The sequence below is a fragment of the Mobula birostris genome, chromosome 1 (assembly GCF_030028105.1).
Source record: "Mobula birostris isolate sMobBir1 chromosome 1, sMobBir1.hap1, whole genome shotgun sequence".
NCBI lineage: Eukaryota > Metazoa > Chordata > Chondrichthyes > Myliobatiformes > Myliobatidae > Mobula > Mobula birostris.
This window is the reverse complement of record NC_092370.1, coordinates 149853120-149874026: the sequence shown is the minus strand read 5'-3', so window position 1 is coordinate 149874026 and position 20907 is coordinate 149853120. Positions and strand designations below refer to the sequence as shown.

Sequence of the window (20907 nt, the reverse complement as noted above, 5' to 3'; positions counted from 1 at the left end):
TATTCCAATTAAACACTTTCCTAACTTGTCTGTTCCTATCCCTTTCCAATGCTATGGTAAAGGAGGTAGAATTGTGATCACTATCTCCAAAGTGCTCTCCCACTGAGAGATTTGACACCTGACCAGGTTCATTTCCCAGTAGCAGATCAAGTACAGCCTCTTCTCTTACAGACTTATCTACATATTGTGTCAAGAAACCTTTCTGAACGCACGTAACAAACTCCACTCCATCTAAACCCCTCAATCTAGGGAGATGCCAATCAATATTTGGGAAATTAAAATCTCCCACCACGACAGCCCTGTTATTATTACACCTTTCCAGAATCTGTCTCCCTATCTGCTCCTGGATGTCGTTGTTACTATTGGGTGGTCTATAAAAAAACGCCCAGTAGAGTTACTGATCCCTTCCTGTTCCTAACTTCCACCCACAGAGACCCAGTAGACAATCCCTTCAAGACTTCCTCCTTTTCTGCAGCCGTGACACTCTCTCTGGTCAACAGTGCCATGCCCCCACCTCTTTTGCCTCCCTCCCTGTCCTTTCTGAAACAACTAAAGTCTTGCACTCTTAGGTAACCATTCCTGCCCCTGAGCAATCCAAGTCTCTGTAATGGCCACAACATCACAGCTCCAAGTGCTGATCCACGCTCTAATCTCATCTGCTTTGTTCATAATACTCCTTACGTTAAAATAGACACACCTCAAGCCATCGGTCTGAGCGCATCTCATTCCTCCGAGATGCAGCACAGAGCGTCATAGGAAGTCATTTCTGCCTGTGGCCATCAAACTTTACAACTCCTCCCTTGGAAGGTCAGACACCCTGAGCCAATAGGCTGGTCCTGGACTTATTTCATAATTTACTGGCATAATTTACATATTACTATTTAACTATTTATGGTTCTATTACTATTATTTATGGTGCAACTGTAACAAAAACCAATTTCCCCTGGGATCAATAAAGTATGACTATGACTATCACCTGCCTATCTTTCCTCTCGCACTATCTGCAAGCTTTCTCTATTTGTGAGCCAAGCACCCCTTCCTCCGTCTCTTCACTTGGCTTCCCACCCCCCAGCAATTCTAGTTTAAACTCTCCCCAATTACCTGAGCAAACCTCCCAGCCAGGATGTTGGTCTCCCTCAGATTCAAGTGCAACTTGTCCTTTTTGTACAGGTCATGCCTGCCCCAAAAGAGGTCCCAATGATCCAGAAATCTGAATCCTTACCCCCTGCTCCAATCCCTCAGCCACGCATTTATTCTCCACTTCACTCTATTCCTGTACTCACTGTCATGTGGCACAGGCAGTAATCCCAAGATTACTACCTTTGAGGTCCTGCTTCTTGAATTCCTTCCTGACTCCCTATAGTCGGTTTTCAGGACTCCTCCCTTTTCCTACCTATGTTGTTGGTACCAATATGTACCATGACCTCTGGCTGTTCTCCTTCCCACTTCAGGCTATAGTGGATGTGATCAGAAACATCCCGGACCCTGGCACCTGGGAGGCAAACTACCATCCGTGCTGCTTTCCTGCGTCCATAGAATCACCTGTTTGACCCCCTGACTATAGAGTCCCCTATCACTGCTGCCATCCTCTTCCTTTCCCTACCCTTCTGAGCCACAGGGCCAGACTCTGTGCCAGAGGTGCGACCACTGTGGCTTCCCCCAGGTAGGCTGTTCCCCCCCCCCCCAACAGTACTCAAACAGGAGTATTTATCGTTAAGGGGGACAACCACAGGGGTACCCTCTAGTATCTGACTCTTGCCCTTCCCTCTCCTGACTGTTACCCACTTATCTGAATCCCGAGGCCCCGGTGTGACTACTTGCCGATAGCTCCTCTCTATCACCTCCTCACTTTCCTTGAGCAGATGTGGCTGTCCGGGAGGCTGGGAGTCTCCTGGACTTCTCACATCTGACACCCATCCAGTACAGAACACAGCCTCACACACATACTTCCAGTCTCTATTCTACATAGGCAACCTACCTTGCCTCAACCCGCTGAGCCAAAGCCTTCCTGCTCTGTCTCCCTCTACTGGATGCCCGCTCTATAAAGTTGTTTTCTTTTTAAACTCTTCTCACTGTTCAAACCGGCTGACGTCCATGCACTTGCGCAGTCGTGCCTCAATCTTAGTTCGTAAGGAAAAGGAAACATAGATTTAGGAGGCTAAAATTAACTAGAGACCATGAGGATTATACAAAAAAAGCCAGAAAAGAACTCAGGAAGAAGGCGAGCCAGGAATGACGAAGAAAAGTCCTTGGCAAGTAGGGTTAAAGGGAACCCCAAGGCAGTCTATACGTATATCAAGAGCAAGAGGATAATTAGGGGCAGTTAGGACCATCTGTGGATAAAGGAGGGAACGTGCTTGGATGCAGAGGATGTGGGTGAAATCGTAAATAAATACTTTGCGTCAGTATTTACCCAAGAGGCGGATATGAAGGATAAGCAGGTCAGTGTGGTGCTTGCTGATATACTATAGGGCAATTTGAGATGGAGAAGGTAGTGGCATTTTTCTTGAAGGGCATTAGTGGTCTTCTGGTATATATGAGAGGCAAGAGTTGAAATTGTTAGAGTCTTGACCAAGATCTGTGTCCGCTGTAGTCACAGACAAGGTTCTAGATGACTGGTGGGTAGCTAATCTGTTCCATTATTTAAGAAGGGAAATGGGTATAATCCAGGAAACTCCTGGATTATAGGAGACCGGTGAGTCTCACATCAGTGGTAAGGAAGTTGCTGCAGAGAATCCTTCGTGATAGGGTTTATGAGCATTTGGAAAACCATGACTGAATTAGGGACAGTCTTTTTCGGAATTAATTAGGAACATAGATTTTTGAGGGGCTAGTCGTGCCATACAAGTCATGCAGGGCAGGTCATATTTTAATAACTTCATTGTGTTTTTCAAGGGGTTGATGAAGATGCAATACACAATGTTGTAGGAACTCAGCAGCTCAGGTAGCGTCTATGGAGGGAAATAAACAGTCAACATTTCACGCTGAGATCCTTTCATCAGAACTAGAAAGAGGGAAAAGAAGCCAGAATAAGATTGGGGGGGAGAAGATGGAGTACAAACTGATGGTGAGATAGTTGAAGCCAGGTGGAGGGGAAGGTGGTTGGAGAAGGAGTGATAGCGAGAAGCTGGGAGATGATAGGTGGAAGAGGTAAAGGGCTGAAGAATGAATCTGATGTGAAAGGAGAAACTATAGATTCCATAGGAGAAAGGGAAGGAGGAGGGGCACCAGAGGGAGATGATGGGCAGGTGAGAAGAAAAGGATAAGACCAGAACCAGTAAAGTTAGAGAAATAGGTGTCCGTGGAAAGCGGCCAGTGAGTGAGTGGGCCAGTGAAGGAGTGGAGCTTTGAGGCTTTGACTCGAGAGATTCTGGCAGTTTTGGCAGCTGGTCTGTGCAATCAAGTCAATCAAGATTTGAATAGATCAACAGAAAGCCATTGATTAGACAATCAAGATTTGAATAGCTCAGACTCAGCAGAAAGCAGCTGATTGGGCAGTTGAGGTCAGGTGACCAAATATTTTGAAAAGCTCAAACAGATAAATAGAGGGATAACTCAAGCGAAGCGACCAGTGAGTGAGTGGGCCAATGAAGGAGTGGAGCTTTGAGGCTTTGACTTGAGAGGCTTCGACGAGAAGAGGCGGAGGACAAGCTAGCTCGCAGTTAGTTTTTACAACGTCTCCTGAGACGCTGATGTGCCTCTCATGTGAGATGTGGCAGTCTTGGGGGAACTCCCCTCTCCCGCAGAGTCACATCTGCCAGAAGTGCATCCGGCTGGGCGATCTGGAAGACCATGTAAGGAATCTGGAGCAGCAGCTGGATGACCTTCGACTCATAAGGGAGAATGAGGCAGTCATAGATGAGAGCTACAGGGAGGTAGTCACACCTAGGCTGTCGGAAGCAGGTCGTTGGGTGACAGAGGGGGGAAAAGCGAAGGTAAGCAGACAGGTAGCGCAGAGCACCCCTGTAGCCATTCCCCTGAATAATAAGTTTACCGTCCTAGATACTGTTGGCGGGGACGACCGAGCAGGTGTGAGCCACGGTGGCAGGGCCTCCGGCACTGAGTCTGACCCTGTGGTGCAGAAGGGTGGGACGGAGAAGAGGAGAGCTGTCGTCATTGGAGACTCTATAGTCAGGGGAGCAGACAGGAGATTTTGTGGACGTGAGAAGGACACCCGCATGGTTTGTTGCCTCCCGGGTGCCGGGGTCCGGGATGTCTCTGACCGGGTGCACGACATCCTGGTATGAGAGGGAAAGCAACCAGAAGTCGTGATACATGTTGGGACCAACAACATAGGCAGGAAGAGGGATGAGGTCCTGAAGTGTGAGTTTCGGGAACTAGGCAGAAGGCTGAAGAACAGGACCTCAAGGATAGCGTTCTCAGGATTGCTGCCAGTGCTACGTGACAGTGATGGTAAGGATTGGAGGAGATGGCAGTTGAATGCATGGCTGAGGAGTTGGTGCAGGGAGCAGGATTTTAGGTTTTTAGATCATTGGGATCTCTTCTGGGGAAGGTGGGACCTGTACACATTGGATGGGTTGCACCTGAACTCGAGGGGGAGCAATATCCTTGCAGGTAGGTTTGCTAGCATGGTTCGGGAGGGTTTAAACTAATTTGCGAGGGGGATGGGACCCAGAGCGATAGAGCAGTGAAAGAAGTGCATGGAGTAAAGCCAGATCTAACATACAGAGAGGCTTTGAGGAAAGAGAAGCAGAATAAATGGTGTAAAGACAGTAAGGTAGAAGGGCTGAAATGTGTGTACCTCAATGCAAGAAGCATCAGGAACAAAGGTGATGAACGGAGAGCTTGGATACATACATGGAATTATGATTTAATGGCCATTACAGAGACTTGGCTGGCACCAGGGCAGGAATGGATTCTCAATATTCCTGTGCTTTAAAAGGAATAGAGAGGGCGGAAAGAGGGGTGGCATTACTGGTCAAGGATACTATTACAGCTACAGAAAGGGTGGGTAATATAGCATGATCCTCTTTTGAGTCAATATGGGTGGAAGTCAGGAACAGGAAGGGAGCAGTTACTCTACTGGGGGTATTCTGTAGGCCCACTGGTAGCAGCAGAGATACAGAGGAGCAGATTGGGAGGCAGATTTTGGAAAGGTGCAAAAATAACAGAGTTGTTATCATGGGTGACTTTAACTTCCCTAATATTGATTGACACCTGATTAGTTCCAAGGATTTAGATGGGGCAGAGTTTGTTAAGTGTGTCCAGGACAGATTCCTGTCACAGCATGTGGACAGGCCGACCAGGGGGAATGCCATACTAGATCTAGTACTAGGTAATGAACCGGGTCAGGTCACAGATCTCTCAGTGGGTGAGCATCTGGGGGACAGTGACCACTGCTCCCTGGCCTTTAGCATTATCATGGAAAAGGATAGAATCAGAGAGAACAGGAAAATTTTTAATTGGGGAAAAGCAAATTATGAGGCTATAAGGCTAGAACTTGTGGGTGTGAATTGGGATGATGTTTTTGCAGGGAAATGTACTATGGACATGTGGTCAATGTTTAGAGATCTCTTGCGGGATGTTAAGGATAAATTTGTCCCGGTGAGGAAGATAAAGAATGGTGGGGTGAAGAAACCATGGGTGACAAGTGAGGTGGAAAATCTAGTCAGGTGGAAGAAGGCAGCATACATGAGGTTTAGGAAGCAAGGATCAGATGGGTCTATTGAGGAATATAGGGAAGCAAGAAAGGAGCTTAAGGGGCTGAGAAGAGCAAGAAGGGGGCACGAGAAGGCCTTGGTGAGTAGGGTAAAGGAAAACTCCAAGGCATTCTTCAATTATGTGAAGAAAAAAAGGATGACAGGAGTGAAGGTAGGACCGATTACAGATAAAGGTGGGAAGATGTGCCTGGAGGCTGTGGAAGTGAGCGAGGTCCTCAATGAATACTTCTCTTCGGTATTCACCAATGAGAGGGAACTTGATGATGGTGAGGACAATATGAGTGAGGTTGATGTTCTGGAGCATGTTGATATTAAGGGAGAGGAGGTGTTGGAGTTGTTAAAATACATTAGGACAGATAAGTCCCCGGGGCCTGACGGAATATTCCCCAGGCTGCTCCACGAGGCGAGAGAAGAGATTGCTGAGCCTCTGGCTAGGATCCTTATGCCCTCGTTGTCCACGGGAATGGTACCAGAGGATTGGAAGGAGGTGAATGTTGACCCCTTGTTCAAAAAAGGTAGTAGGGATAGTCTGGGTAATTATAGACTAGTAAGCCTTACGTTTGTGATGGGAAAGCTGTTGGAAAAGATTCTTAGAGATAGGATCTATAGGCATTTAGAGAATCATGGTCTGATCAGGGACAGTCAGCATGGCTTTGTGAAGGGCAGATCGTGTCTAACAAGCCTGATAGAGTTCTTTGAGGAGGTGACCAGGATATAGATGAGGGTAGTGCAGTGGATGTGATCTATATGGATTTTAGTAAGGCATTTGACAAGGTTCCACAGGGTAGGCTTATTCAGAAAGCTAGAAGGTATGGGATCCAGGGAAGTTTGGCCAGGTGGATTCAGAATTGGCTTGCCTGCAGAAGGCAGAGGGTGGTGGTGGAGGGAGTACATTCAGATTGGAGGATTGTGACTAGTGGTGTCCCACAAGGATCTGTTCTGGGACCTCTACTTTTCGTGATTTTTATTAAATCATGTGGGGGTAGAAGGGTGGGTTGGCAAGTTTGCAGACGACACAAAGGTTGGTGGTGTTGTGGATAGTGTAGAGGATTGTCAAAGATTGTAGAGAGACATTGATAGGATGTAGAAGTGGGCTGAGAAGTGGCAGATGGAGTTCAACCCAGAGAAGTGTGAGGTGGTACACTTTGGAAGGACAAACTCCAAGGCAGAGTACAAAGTAAATGGCAGGATACTTGGTAGTGTGAAGGAGCAGAGGGATCTCAGGTACATGTCCACAGATCTCTGAAAGTTGCCTCACAGGTGGATAGGGTAGTTAAGAAAGCTTATGGGGTGTTAGCTTTCATAGGTCGAGGGATAGAGTTTAAGAGTCGCGATGTAATGATGCAGCTTTATAAAACTCTGGTTAGGCCACACTTGGAGTACTGTGTCCAGTTCTGGTCACCTCACTATAGGAAGGATGTGGAAGCATTGGAAAGGGAACAGAGGAGATTTACGAGGATGCTGCCTGGTTTAGAAAGTATTCATTATGATCAGAGATTAAGGGAGCTAGGGCTTTACTCTTTGGAGAGAAGGAGGATGAGAGGAGACATGATAGAGGTGTACAAGATAATAAGAGGAATAGATAGAGTGGATAGCCAGCACCTCTTCCCCAAGCCAAGAGGACATGGCTTTAAGGTAAGGGGTGGGAAGTTCAAGGGGGATATTAGAGGAAGGTTTTTTACTCAGAGAGTGGTTGGTGCGTGGAATGCACTGCCTGAGTCAGTGGTGGAGGCAGATACACTAGTGAAGTTTAAGAGACTACTAGACAGGTGTATGGAGGAATTTAAGGTGGGGGCTTATATGGGAGGCAGGGTTTGAGGGTCGGCACAACATTGTGGGCCGAAGAGCCTGTACTGTGCTTTACTATTCTATGATCTATGTAACATCTGGTTGGAGGCTTCCCAGAAAGAATATGAAGTATCACTCCTCCAGTCTGAGGATGGCTTCATCGTGGCAGTTGAAGAAGCTATGGACTGGCATGTCAGAATGGGAAGTAGAGTTAAAATGAGTGGCCATCAGGAAACCCTGCCTATTATAGTGATGGTCATTGATGAAGGTAGTGCTGTGGATGTTGTCTATGTGGATTTTAGTAAGGTGTTTGACAAAGTTCCATGTGGTAGGTTCATCCAGAAGATTAAGATGCAGGGAATCCATGGTGAATTGGCCTTTTGGATTCAGAATTAGAATTAGAGGGAAGAGGTAGATGGGTGAAGGTCTGTGACTGATGGTGTACTGCAAGGATCAAACATCAGAGGTGTAGAGGGACTTGGCAGTCCTTGTGCAAGACTCCTTGAAGGTTAATTTACAGGTTGAGTCTGTGGTGAGGCAATGTTGGCATTTATTTTAAGGAAATTAGAATATGAAAGCAAGGAGATAATGCCAGGCCTTTATAGGACACTAGTCAGGCCGCATTTGGGGTATTGTCAACAGTTTTGGGCACCATGTCTCAGAAAGGATGTGTTGTGATTGGAGAGAGTCCAGAGGAGGTTCACGAGGCAATGAAAGGGTTAACATATGAGAAGCGTTTGGCAGCTTTGGGCCTCTACTCACTGGACTTTAGAAGAATAGAAACATAGAAAATAGGTGTAGGAGTAGGCCATTCGGCCCTTCGAGCCTGCACCGCCATTTATTATGATCATGGCTGATCATCCAACTCAGAGCACCGCCCCAGCCTTCCCTCCATACCTCCTGACCCCCGTAGCCACAAGGGCCATATCTAACTCCCTCTTAAATATAGCCAATGAACTGGCCTCAACTGTTTCCTGTGGCAGAGAATTCCACAGATTCACCACTCTCTGTGTGAAGAAGTTTTTCCTAATCTCGGTCCTAAAAGGCTTCCCCTCTATCCGCAGACTGTGACCCCTCGTTCTGGACTTCCCCAACATCGGGAACAATCTTCCTGCATCTAGCCTGTCCAATCCCTTTAGGATCTTATACGTTTCAATCAGATCCCCCCTCAATCTTCTAAATTCCAACGAGTACAAGCCCAGTTCATCCATTCTTTCTTCATATGAAAGTCCTGCCATCCCAGGAATCAATCTGGTGAACCTTCTCTGTACTCCCTCTATGGCAAGGATGTCTTTCCTCAGATTAGGGGACCAAAACTGCACACAATACTCCAGGTGTGGTCTCACTAAGGCCTTGTACAACTGCAGTAGTACCTCCCTGCTCCTGTACTCGAATCCTCTCACTATAAATGCCAGCATACCATTCGCCTTTTTCACCGCCTGCTGTACCTACATGCCCACTTTCAATGACTGGTGTATAATGACACCCAGGTCTCGTTGCACCTCCCCTTTTCCTAATCGGCCACCATTCAGATAATAATCTGTTTTCCTATTTTTGCCACCAAAGTGGATAACTTCACATTTATCCACATTAAATTGCATCTGCCATGAATTTGCCCACTCACCCAACCTATCCAAGTCACCCTGCATCTTCTTAGCATCCTCCTCACAGCTAACACTGCCACCCAGCTTCGTGTCATCCGCAAACTTGGAGATGCTGCATTTAATTCCCTCATCCAAGTCATTAATATATATTGTAAACAACTGGGGTCTCAGCACTGAGCCTTGCGGTACCCCACTGGTCACCGTCTGCCATTCTGAAAAGGTCCCGTTTATTCCCACTCTTTGCTTCCTGTCTGCTAACCAACTCTCCACCCACACCAATACCTTACCCCCAATACCATGTGCTTTAAGTTTGCACACTAATCTCCTGTGTGGGACCTTGTCAAAAGCCTTCTGAAAATCCAAATATACCACATCCACTGGTTCTCCCCTATCCACTCTACTAGTTACATCCTCAAAAAATTCTATGAGATTCATCAGACATGATTTTCCTTTCACAAATCCATGCTGACTTTGTCCGATCATTTCACCACTTTCCAAATGTGCTGTTATCACATCCTTGATAACTGACTCCAGCAGTTTCCCCACCACCGACGTTAGGCTAACCGGTCTATAATTCCCCAGTTTCTCTCTCCCTCCTTTTTTAAAAAGTGGAGTTACATTAGCCGCCCTCCAATCCTCAGGAACTAGTCCAGAATCTAACGAGTTTTGAAAAATTATCACTAATGCATCCACTATTTCTTGAGCTACTTCCTTAAGCACCCTGGGATGCAGACCATCTGGCCCTGGGGATTTATCTGTGTGGAATGTGTGGGGATCTCATTGAAACCTACTGAATATTGAAAGGACAAGATAAGGTGGATGTGGAGAGGATGTTTCCTATGGTGGGGGGTACCCAGAACTAGAGGGCAACCTTTTAGAACAGAGGTAAGGAGAAATTTTTTTTGGTTTGAGTAGTGAATCTGTGGAATGCTCTGCCACAGACTGGATGAGGCAAGGTCCATGGGTATATTTAAGGCGGAAGTTGATAGTTTTCTGAGTCATCACGACATCAAAGGATACGGTAAGACTCAATTCCGGCAGCTGATTTGTCTTCAGAGCAGTCAGGTTACAGTAAACTTGTGGAATGGCGTCATCAGAAGCTCCCAATTGATCTACCGCTCAATCCTGCCCTTGCCTTCCGTCTGCCTTCACCATTATGGCAAACTGGCACATGGCTTTCACCCCTCGAGACAGTAACACTCTCCCACTCTTCGTCTCTGTCCAGCCCTTCATGCGCTCATTGGGACAAAGCATCAGCATCAATGTTCCTACTTCCTGGCTGGTACTTTAGGCTGAAATCATAGGCAGACAACGCCGCCAACCACAGATGGCCTGTGGCAATCATTTACACCAAGGTCAGGTTATAAGTTAAGGGATTGTTGTCCGTCCTCACCTTAAACTTGGCACCATAGAGGTAGTCACTCAGCTTATCCACCACAGCCCATTTCAACGCCAAAAACTCCAACTTGTGCGTGGGGTAGTTTTTCTCAGAGGACAACAGACTCCGGCTGGCATCTGGTCTCAACCCGGTGCCCTAATCCTGATACAGGAAACCCCCTAAGCCCTCTCTGCTGGCATCTGTATGCAGTACATACGGCAGTCGAGGGTCTGCAAAAGTCAGCACTGGTGCCTGGGTCAGCACATCCTCTAGCAACCGAAAGGCCTCTTCACATTTCACATCCCACAACAAAGCGTCCCTTGTAGGGCTAAGGTACTCTACCCTCCTCTCCTTTTGTCCTCCTCCCTTTCTTCCCCAAGGGAGGGTAACCACACAGAAGCTGATTCAACAGATGACTCATTTTCGCGTAGCCCTTCACGAACCTCCGATAGTAACCACAAAACCCAAGGAACAAGCCAAAAGCGCTCACAGTCTGGGGCCTTGACCAGGTGGTCATCACTTCTATCTTAGACGGATCTGTAGTTACTCCATCTGTGAAACTATGTGCCCAACATAGCTAAAAGACGTCTTGCAGGACTAGCAGTTGACCAGGGAAAGCCTTTCTTCATGTTCTTCCAAGGTGGACCGAAATCTGGATGAGGTCATCCAGATGCACCAATACCTCAAGCAAGTTCATCTCCCCCACCGTTTTCTCCATGACATGCTGGAAGGTCGCAGGGCCTATCAATATGCCCTGGGGCATCCTTTCGAACTGGAAGAATCCAGTGGACATATAAATGCTGTCTTCTCTTTGTCAGTCTCACTCATGGGGATCTGGTTATTTCCACTCCTCAAGTCCAGCACACTTGAAGCGCTTCACATCACTCAGACAGGCCAGCGCGTCTTCGATCCTTGGGACCATATATTGGTCGGGGTTGGTATACCTGTTCAAAGTCCTATAGTCCACACACATCCGTATCTTCCCATTTTTTTTCCTGGCCTACTGAGACGAATAGGGGCTTTGAGACTTGGTGATGATCCCAGCCTCCTTCAAATTACACAAATGCTGCCAAACATCTTCTGCCTATGCAGCCTGGTGTCCTCAGTTACCTGGATAGTGTGATGAGCGCTGTTGGGACAACCCACTTCAAAATAACCAGTGTTTCGAAAAGACACCTTCCAGCTTCAACATCTTCTCTACCAACTTCTTCCAACCTGCAGGTACCGGGGAGTCCCCGAAGTTGAATGACTCAGCGGTCAACTTTCCTCCCTTTTCCACTCGTTTCTCCCTGGCTTGTCTCACAGGGACACAAGATATTACTGTCACCAGAAAAAGGTGCGCCAGAGGCCATCCCCCACTTGAAGGTGACCTCCTTCCTCGTAGTGATCCTGACAGTCACTGCCACACTGCCATCCTGTTCGTCTGTACAACCGAGGGTTTCTGCAGTTCGGACCTCACCAGTACCCCAGCAGGCATTTCCGACTCCTCTTTGTGGTGTTCTGGAGCATCCATCAAGAAGGCCTTGCCTTCGAGTATTCCAGGAAATTTGGGGTTTCCCATTATTTTCGTTAATTCCCTGGGCCGTAACACAATTGGCTTGGAATGGGTGAACCACACAGTCCCTCGTCTAAACTCATTGTCCGGCCCACTGCAGCCACGCATTTCCTCAAAAACAGCTCGAAACACCAGGTGAATGGACAATGTTCTTAGGAAGCTCTCTCCAGCTTTCTCCTTGCAGGCTCCCATGAGCCTCCTCGCAATAGGAGTGTTGGTCTCCACAAGAATTAGAACACCGACTCTCTCAATGGGGTCCGGACAAACTAGAGCTAATGTATCAAGGACCTCAGCCACTCTCACATCGTCCTCTGAAAACTCCAGCTTCACTGACAAATAACCATCATACAGATAATCATGCGCACTAAGACCCCAGATCTCTAGTGCACTGACTGGCATCAATGGTAAATGCGTCAAATACTGGTTGTAAAATGAATGGTACAGCAAAGTGACCTACGACCCTGTGTCAAGTATGGCTCTAGCATAAATACCCTCTATCTGTAGCGATACACTGGAGCTTGGCCCCACTAAGCCTTCAGGAAAATCGTTTTTTGCGTTAGGGTGTTCCTTGATATATTGCTGGGAATGTATTCCCCCCGATATGCCAGGCCATCTCCTCACTGGGTCTCTTTTAAACTTTTCCAACAACTTTCTCTGCCTAGGTACTTGGGGGCTCACTCTCTGAAAGATTTCCTGTCCTTCACACTCCCACCTGAAGTGTCCCTCTTCACCAGAGTTATAACAAATACTGGCCGCTCCCCTTCTTGTGTGACACCAGCTGCAAGCAGCCTTCCATATAATCCGTCCGCTTAGAGGATCCACCTCCCTATCAGCTCCATCATATGGGGGGGGGGGGTCACACCTGCTGATAACAACTGGGACATCACAGTTTTCAACCCTACCACAGTCTCCTCTACTCCCCAGGGCAGGCTATCCGTGGTCACTTCATCCACTTCATCGCAGGGGACCACCACCAAGGACTGTACCCTGCTGACGGAGGCCTCCTGTACCTCTGACACATTCTCCTCCTCTTGTACCTCTGATCAGCTCAACAAACAAGGGGGGTGCGCGTCTTACGAGATAGTTGGACATCTCAAGCGATCAGGTCCTGGGACTGGGTGCCCATTGCTATCTGGTCCATTCTTAACTGATCCACCTCAGCTGTCTGAAGGCCCCTCTACGCTGCAAGCAATGTAGCTGCCTCTCTAGCCGAAAAATGTAGGCAGAAAGCTTCTCCCCCTTCTCCTGATGCATGTTCTGAAACCCCGCTGTTAGCTCCATTGGGCTTCCTGTCATGCCAAACACATTTTCCAATGCTCCCATGTAATCGGACTTCATGGCTCTCACCATGTCAGCAGCCTGTCCCCTCAACCGCTCAACCAATCTCGGTCACTTTACGTCAACAGAGCACTGCCACTCATCTAACAAATGAGAGGTCTGCTCCGCCCAAGTCTCATACTCCTCTTCCCTTTTTAGGGGTGGGCTTCATTCCTGAGAATAGGCAGAGCCTGCCATAGCTGGTACTTTGGACCTGGGCATTTTTCCATTTATTTGCCAGAGAGATAAGGGCAGATACTAACTCAGAATTCTCACTCTTCCTTGGGGGGGTGGGGACTAATTAGACATTCCAAATCTGACCACTCCTTCCCCTCACTCCTCAGAAATGATAGAACCCCGTCTTTCAAGTCTCCACCCCCAGCTAGGGAAACTTGACTTGTGATTCGGCCCGCTCCACTACACACTCTTCCTCCTTGACAGTATGGACAGTCCATGGCCCCACCTCACCTGGGGCACCGATATTACTGAGCAGCTCCAGCAGTTACGTCAGCGCTAGTCTGCAGTAAAATGAGGTCGGTGCCCGCCGTTTGATCAAACCTCCGCCCAGCAATCGTAATTTTGCCGACAGCTGTGACAGTACTTAACAGGCGAATTAACAATTCATCCAGAGTACGAACACCTACTCCACTCAACACATACGCATTAGTTACCAGTAACCCCGTGGATGAACACCACTGCTCCACCCCAGCTGCATCCATACTGGCACAGACTTAAAACACACAACCCACTGGTTCATTTCTCAGGGCAATCACACAGCATCCAACGAAATCAATCCCAGAACAAAACCCCCACAAATGTAACCCTCAGGTTCGGCCAGCTGTGTTAATCGAAGGGAAGACAGTCTCCGGCCCCGCTAAACTTGTGAATTGTCGTTTGTGTGGATGCTGCATGATGTTTTCCCCTGTTACAAATCATACCAGAAAATAACAGACAGTTCACCATATGCAATTAAACGATTTATCTTTGTAATTCTTAATTTGACTAGAGGGTTAGTAAAGAAAAACAAAGGAAAGAATCTATTTTGATGAAACAGTCTAATATGCACGTTGGAGCTCACAGTTTCCCTGTCCATTAGTTCTCCATTGATTTCTCCCGGGCATCAACAACTCCCAGCCCCATTCCATGTCCACTCCATCCTGTAGTCTCCGACCTCTCCATTCCGGCATCTTCTCTCTCCATCTTTCGCCAAACAAAGCCCGTGAATCCCTCGCTCTCGGGCACACAAGAAAGAAAAACACTCCCCTCATTGGACAGCGTACATTTCAAAGCCCCCGTTATCTCTATTCATAACCCTAACACTGCTGCTATAGAGAAACCATTACGTTAGCAGTGAACCTTTCTCAGGGTATTATATATACAATTTACATCCTGAAATTCTTTTTCTTTGCGAACATCCATGAAAACAGAGGAGTGCCCCAAAGAATGAATGACAGTTAAATGTTAGAACCCCAAAGCCCTCCCAAACTCCCCCCACCCACGCACAAGCAAGGCAATGACCCCCCCCCAGCCAGCAAAAAAGCATCAGCGCCCCCACCGAGCACTCAAGCATGCAGAAAAGCATCAGTAAAGACACAGACTTGCAGTACCCCAAAGACTAGTTGTTCACCCGGCATTCAACATACCACAGGCTCTCTCTCTCCATAATAAGGGGAAAAGGGGTGTTCCCATTTCACAGCGAGAGGGGAGACATGACAAAACAACTTGCTGATTTATGGTGTTAAAAGTCTGTTGCATCACTTTTTCCAAGCTCTGTGCCTGTGAGCACACAGCCAACAGCAAGCAAGCCCACTGCTTCTGATCTTCCTTGTTCTTCCGTGACGCATCAGTAGGCGGCAGCGGCACCAGCGTCAAATCAGCCTGCCTCCAAAAGCACGAAAATCCGGCACTTGCATTTCAGGCCGTGTCCTTGGTATATCAAAAAGCAGCTGGTCACGAGGCCCTGCGAGCGGGTCCCATTCCCGCAGAGAACTGAAGTCAGAGTGTAACTCCAGGTCAGGGTCTTGAAAAGAACCTTGAAAGGGAGAAAAAGAGATATCAAAGATAGAAATAGAGCTGTTTCCTAAGATGCAAGCGAAGGAGTTGCCATTTAGTGCCATCATCACTCAGCTCTGCCTCTTCAGAAATCAAAGATGAAAAAGAAGTTAGGAGTCCTTGTGCAGAGTTCGATAAAAGGCTACTTTGCAGAATGGGTCAGCGGTAAGGAAGGTGAATGCAGTGTTAGCATTCTTTGCAAGAAGGTTAGAAGGCAAGAGCGAGGATGTAATGCCAAGGCTTTAAAAGACATTGGTTAGACAGCACTTGGAGTATTGTGAGCAGTTTTGAACTCTTTATGTGAGAAAAGATGTGTTGGCATTGGCAATTGATCAGAGAAGATTCACGAAAATTATCCCAGATAATGAAAGAGTGAACAAACGAGGAATGTTTGATGGCCCTGGGCCTGTGATCACTAGAATTTTGAAGAATGAGGAGGAGGGGATCTCATTTGAGCCTATCGAATATTGAAAGGCGTAGACAGAGTTGACATAGAAAGGATGTTTCCTATGATGGGAGAGTCGAGGGCCAGAGGACACAGCCTCAGAATACAAGAACGTCCTTTCAAAAAATATGAGAAGAAATTTCTTTAGCTGGAGGGCTGTGAATCTGTGGAATTCATTGCTACAGATAGTTGTGGGGGCCAATTCATTGCAAATGTTTAAAGCGGAGTTTGATTGACTCGTAATTAATCAGAGTGCCAAAGGTTATAGGAAGAAGGCAGGAGAATGGGTTTGAGAGGGACAATAAATCAGCCGTGATGGAATGGTGCAGCAGACTTGATGGACCGAATGGCCTAATTCTGGTCTTAAGTATACAGTTGAATGGTGTACTTTTATTAGTCAAGGAGTTGAGTTAAAGAGTCAGGAGCTGGAGGTAGTTCACGAGTTTACATACCTTGGCTCCACCATCATGGACAGCCTCTCCCTAGACCCCGAGATCAATAGACGGATCGGACGAGCAACCTCAACATTCGCCAGGCTGACAAAGAGAGTCTGGGAGAACAGAAAGCTGATGACGCACACCAAAGTTGCAGTCTACAGGGCCTACGTCCTCAGCACACTGCTTTACGGCAGCAAGACCTGCGGCCTCTACTGCAGACAAGAGCGGCGCCTCAACGCTTTCCACCTTCGCAGCCTGAGACGCATCCTGGGCGTCACGTGGACTGACCGAGTCACCAACAATGAGGTCCTGGCCCGTGCCCAGATACCCAGCCTCTTCACCCTGCTCCAACAGCGCCGACTCCGCTGGCTGGGCCACGTACACTGCATGTCAGACGGGAGGATCCCGAAAGACCTGCTGTACGGGGAACTGGCCTCCGGCAAGAGAGCACAAGGGCTGCCTCATCTTCGTTTCAAAGACGTTTGCAAGAGAGACATGAAGTCACTGAAAACGAAAGTCAAGAGGTGGGAGGACATCGCAAGCAATCACTCTCACTGGAGGCTGGAACTACGCAGAGGTCTAAAAAGAGGAGAAGAGAAGCTGAGGCTTGCTGCTGAAGAAAAGCGCACTCATCGGAAAAACAGCACCAAGACAACACTGGAGGACAGCACCTTCAAGTGCAGTCGCTGCAGCCGAGACTGTCACTCCCGTGTGGAACTCTACAGCCACAACAGATGCTGCTCTAACGCAGACGGAAGCAAGACTTTCCAGGCGCAGATCCATGGTCTCGTGAGTCTAACAGATGCCACCACAAATATCGAGAACATGAGGTGAAGAGTCCTTGGAAGTGAGTCCATAGGTTGTGGAAACCATTCAGTGAAGGGGCAAGTGAAGTTATCCCCTCTGATTTAACAGCCTGATGGTTGAGATATAGTAACTGTTCCTGAACCTGGCGGTGTGAGTCCTGAGGCTTTTGTACCTGCTTCCTGATGGCAGCAGCGAGAAGAGAGCATGTCCTGGGTGGTGAGGAATCCTGATAATGGATAGTGATTTCCTATGACAGCGTTTCATGTAGATGTGCTCAGTGATGATGAGGGCTTTCCCTGTGATGAACTAGGCAGCATCCACTACTTTTTGTAGGATTTTCCATTCAAAGACATTGGTGTTTCCATAGCAGGCTGTGATGTAGCCAGTCAATATACTCTTCACTACACATCTATAGAAGTTAGATGTCATGCCAAATCTTTGCATACTTTTAAGAAATAGAGGTCCTGGCTTTTATGCTGCGGTACAGTTTCCTGGATGGTAGCAGCTGGAGTAGATTGTGGTTGGGGTTACTCAGGCCCCCAGTGATCCTAGGGGGCCCTTTTTTTCACACCTGTCTTTGTAAATGTCCTGCATCATGGGAAGTTCACTACTACAGATGTGCTGGGCTGTCCGCACCACTCTCTGCAGATTAAGGGAGGTACAGTTCCCATACCAGGTAGTGATGCAGCCAGTCAGGATGCTCTCAGTTGTGCTCCTGTAGAAAGTCCTTAGGACTTGGGGTCATACCAAACTTCCTCAACCGTCTGAGGTGAAAGAGGCGCTGTTGTGCCTTTTTCACCACACAGCTGGTGTGTACAGACCATGTGAAGTCTTCAGTGATATGGATGCTGAGGAACTTAAGCTGTTTACCCTCTCAACGCCAAATCCATTGATGTCAATAGGGGTTAGCCCGTCTCCATTCCTCCTGCAATCCACAACTAGCTCCTTTGTTTTTGCGACATTGAAGGAAAGGTTGTTTTCTTGACACCACTGCATCAGAGAGATGACTTCTTCCCTGTAGGCCACCTCATTATTGTTTGAAATTAGACCAATCAATGTAGTGTCATCAGCAAATTTAATTAGCAGATTAGAGCTGTGGGTGGTGACACAGTCATGGGTGTACAGGGAGTAAAGGAGGGGACTCAGTACACAGCCCTGAGGGGTTCCTGTGTTAATAGACAATAGGTGCAGGAGTAAGCCATTCAGCCCTTCGAGCCAGCACCACCATTCACTGTGATCATGGCTGATCATCCACAATCAGTACACTTTTCCTGCCTTCTTCCCATATCCCTTTACTCCGCTATCTTTAAGAGCTCTATCTAACTCTTTCTTGAAAGAATCCAGAGAATTGGCCTCCACTGCCTTCCGAGGCAGAGCATTCCACAGAACCACAACCCTCTGTGTGAAAAAGTTTTTCCTCAACTCCGTTCTAAATTGTCTACCCCTTATTCTTAAACTGTGGCCTCTGGTTCTGAGAGTTGAGAGTGTTGAGACTCAGAGGTGTGGAGGTGAGGGAGCCCACTCTTACCACCTGCTGGCAATCTGACAGGAAGTCCAGGATCCAGCTGCATAAGGCAGGATTACTGTCTTTGGTGCTCCTGATGTGGCCTCCTGTATATTAGTCAGACTCGACACAGATTGGGAGATCACTTCGTTGAGTATCTACGCTCCATCCGCCAGAACAAGCAGGATCTCCCAGTGGCCGCCCATTTTAATTCCACTTCTTATTCCCATTCCAAATGTCCATCCATGGCCTCCTTCACTGTTGTGATGAAGCCACACTTAGGTTGGAGAAACAACACCTTATATTCTGTTTGGATAGCCTCCAACCTGATGGCGCGAACATCAATTTCTCAAACTTCCAGTAATGCCCCCACACCCCCCTTCTCCATTTCCTATCCCCTTTTCCTTCTCTCACCTTGTCTCTTTGCCCGCCTATTGCCTTCCTCTGGTGCCTCTCCCCCCTTTTTCTTTCTTCCATGGCCTTCTGTCTCTTTCACCAATCAACTTCCCAGCTCTTCACTTCCTCCATCCCCCTCCCCCCACCTTTTAAATCTACTCCTCAGCTTTTTTTCTCCAGTCTTGCCGAAGGGTTTCAGCCCAAAACATCAACTGCTCTTTTTTCCATAGATGCTGCCTGGCCTGCTGAGTTCCTCCAGCATTTTGTATGTGTAGCTTTTAACTCTTCAGTTTGGAACTGTAGCATTGGATTGTTTGGGGAAATATGGAAGTTTGATTCCAAGACTGGCTGCATTTATAAGGCATCAGGATGTATGGATACTTGAAATGAGAAAAGTAGGATGCAATATTTTTTTCTTTGTAGCACAAGCTTTATTTCTGAATTGTTGAAATGTTTGTGTCCACAGGCCTTGACTATTAGATGTATATCATAGGGGTCTTGTGGTTTTGTTTCTGCAGTTGAAAATGTTGTATAAAAATAAAACATGATTAGGTACAATTTCATTTTGTCACATTGTATTTGGGATAAAGTAACCTCCAGCCTGATGGCATGAATATCAATTTCTCCTTCCAGTAAAATGTTTTCCCTCTCCACCCCTCTTCTTCTATTCTCTTATCTCTTCTTACCTATCTATCACCTCCTCCTTCGATTTCTTCTGTGATCCACTCTCCTCTCCTATCAGGCTCTTCCTCTCCAACACTTCATCTTTCCTATCCACCTGCCTTCACCATTCACCTTCCAGCTATTCTCCTTCCCATTTCTCTCTTCCCCCCCCCGCCCCCCAACTTATTCATTCTGGTGTCTTCCAGCTTCCTTCCCAGTCCTGAAGAAGGGTCTCTGCCCAAAACTTTGCTATTTATTCATTTCTCTAGATGCTGCCTGATCTGCTGAGTTCCTCCAACGTTTTGTGTGTGTTGCTTGGGATAAACTGATGTTGCATAGTGTAAGACTAACTTTGTAGTAATGTATCATGTGATCGAGTAGGGTTCAGCAATTATGAGAGACACTGAGGCTGTAAAAGAGGGATTGGACTAGCTTAGTAATCATGCAACAGTATACACAAGTATTTTACTAATAATGGATAGGCCCAGTTAGTTGAGTTTTAAAAAAAAAAGCGAAAATTTTCCAGATTACAAGGTTCATATGTATCAGTTGCTTTAAAAGAAACATTTTACATTCCACAATAACAGGAGAGTGGGGTTGAGAGGGATAATAAATAATCTGTTGGAAAGGCAGAGCAGACTCAGTGGGCTGAATGGCCTCATTCTGCTCCTCTGTCTTATGCTCTTGTATCATACAATCTCTCAACAAAATAACTGGAAATGACAGCTTCAGTGTACAATTAGTACAGAATGCAAGGCTGCCATCTAGTGCCTGACTAAAATAAAAGATTGAATGTATTCAAGTAATTCAACAGGCAGCTAGACTGGGTACATAAGATGGCAGATGATTGGTAAAACATTATAGTTCTTTTGGAAAAACTTGTTTTCCTTTTTTCCCTCAGGACCTAATTGTTGATCAAACTATAGAGAAGGTATCCTTCTGTGCTCCTGATCGAAACTTTGACAAGGCATTCTCATACATTTGTCGAGATGGTACAACCAGGCGTTGGATCTGTCATTGCTTCTTGGCGATACGAGATTCGGTAATTAAACTCTTTTCTCTTCTTTTATAACAAGGCGGCATCTATTGTTATGGTGGGAGTAAGGTGGGGAGTGCTCTGAGATTGTTAGAGGAAGCATAAAGTTCTTTAGATTAGATTAGATTCAACTTTATTGTCATTGTGCCAAGTACAGATAAAAAGCCAATGAAATGCAGTTAGCATCTGACCAGAAGTGCAAAGAATAGTGAGAGTTTGAAAGTCAGATTTAGCTGTATTTCAG

At 46.9% G+C, this 20907-nt stretch overlaps 1 protein-coding gene across 6 annotated transcripts in view; it reads left to right on the top strand.

Moving 5' to 3' along the window:
• numb (NUMB endocytic adaptor protein) overlaps nt 1-20907 on the top strand; it is a 272755-nt gene that overhangs the window by 178420 nt on the left and 73428 nt on the right. For all 6 annotated transcript variants that reach the window (XM_072263780.1, XM_072263789.1, XM_072263746.1 and 3 more), the window contains one exon: nt 20529-20669. In XM_072263780.1, the coding sequence (XP_072119881.1) occupies nt 20529-20669 (141 nt within the window). The remainder of the gene's footprint in view (nt 1-20528; nt 20670-20907) is intronic.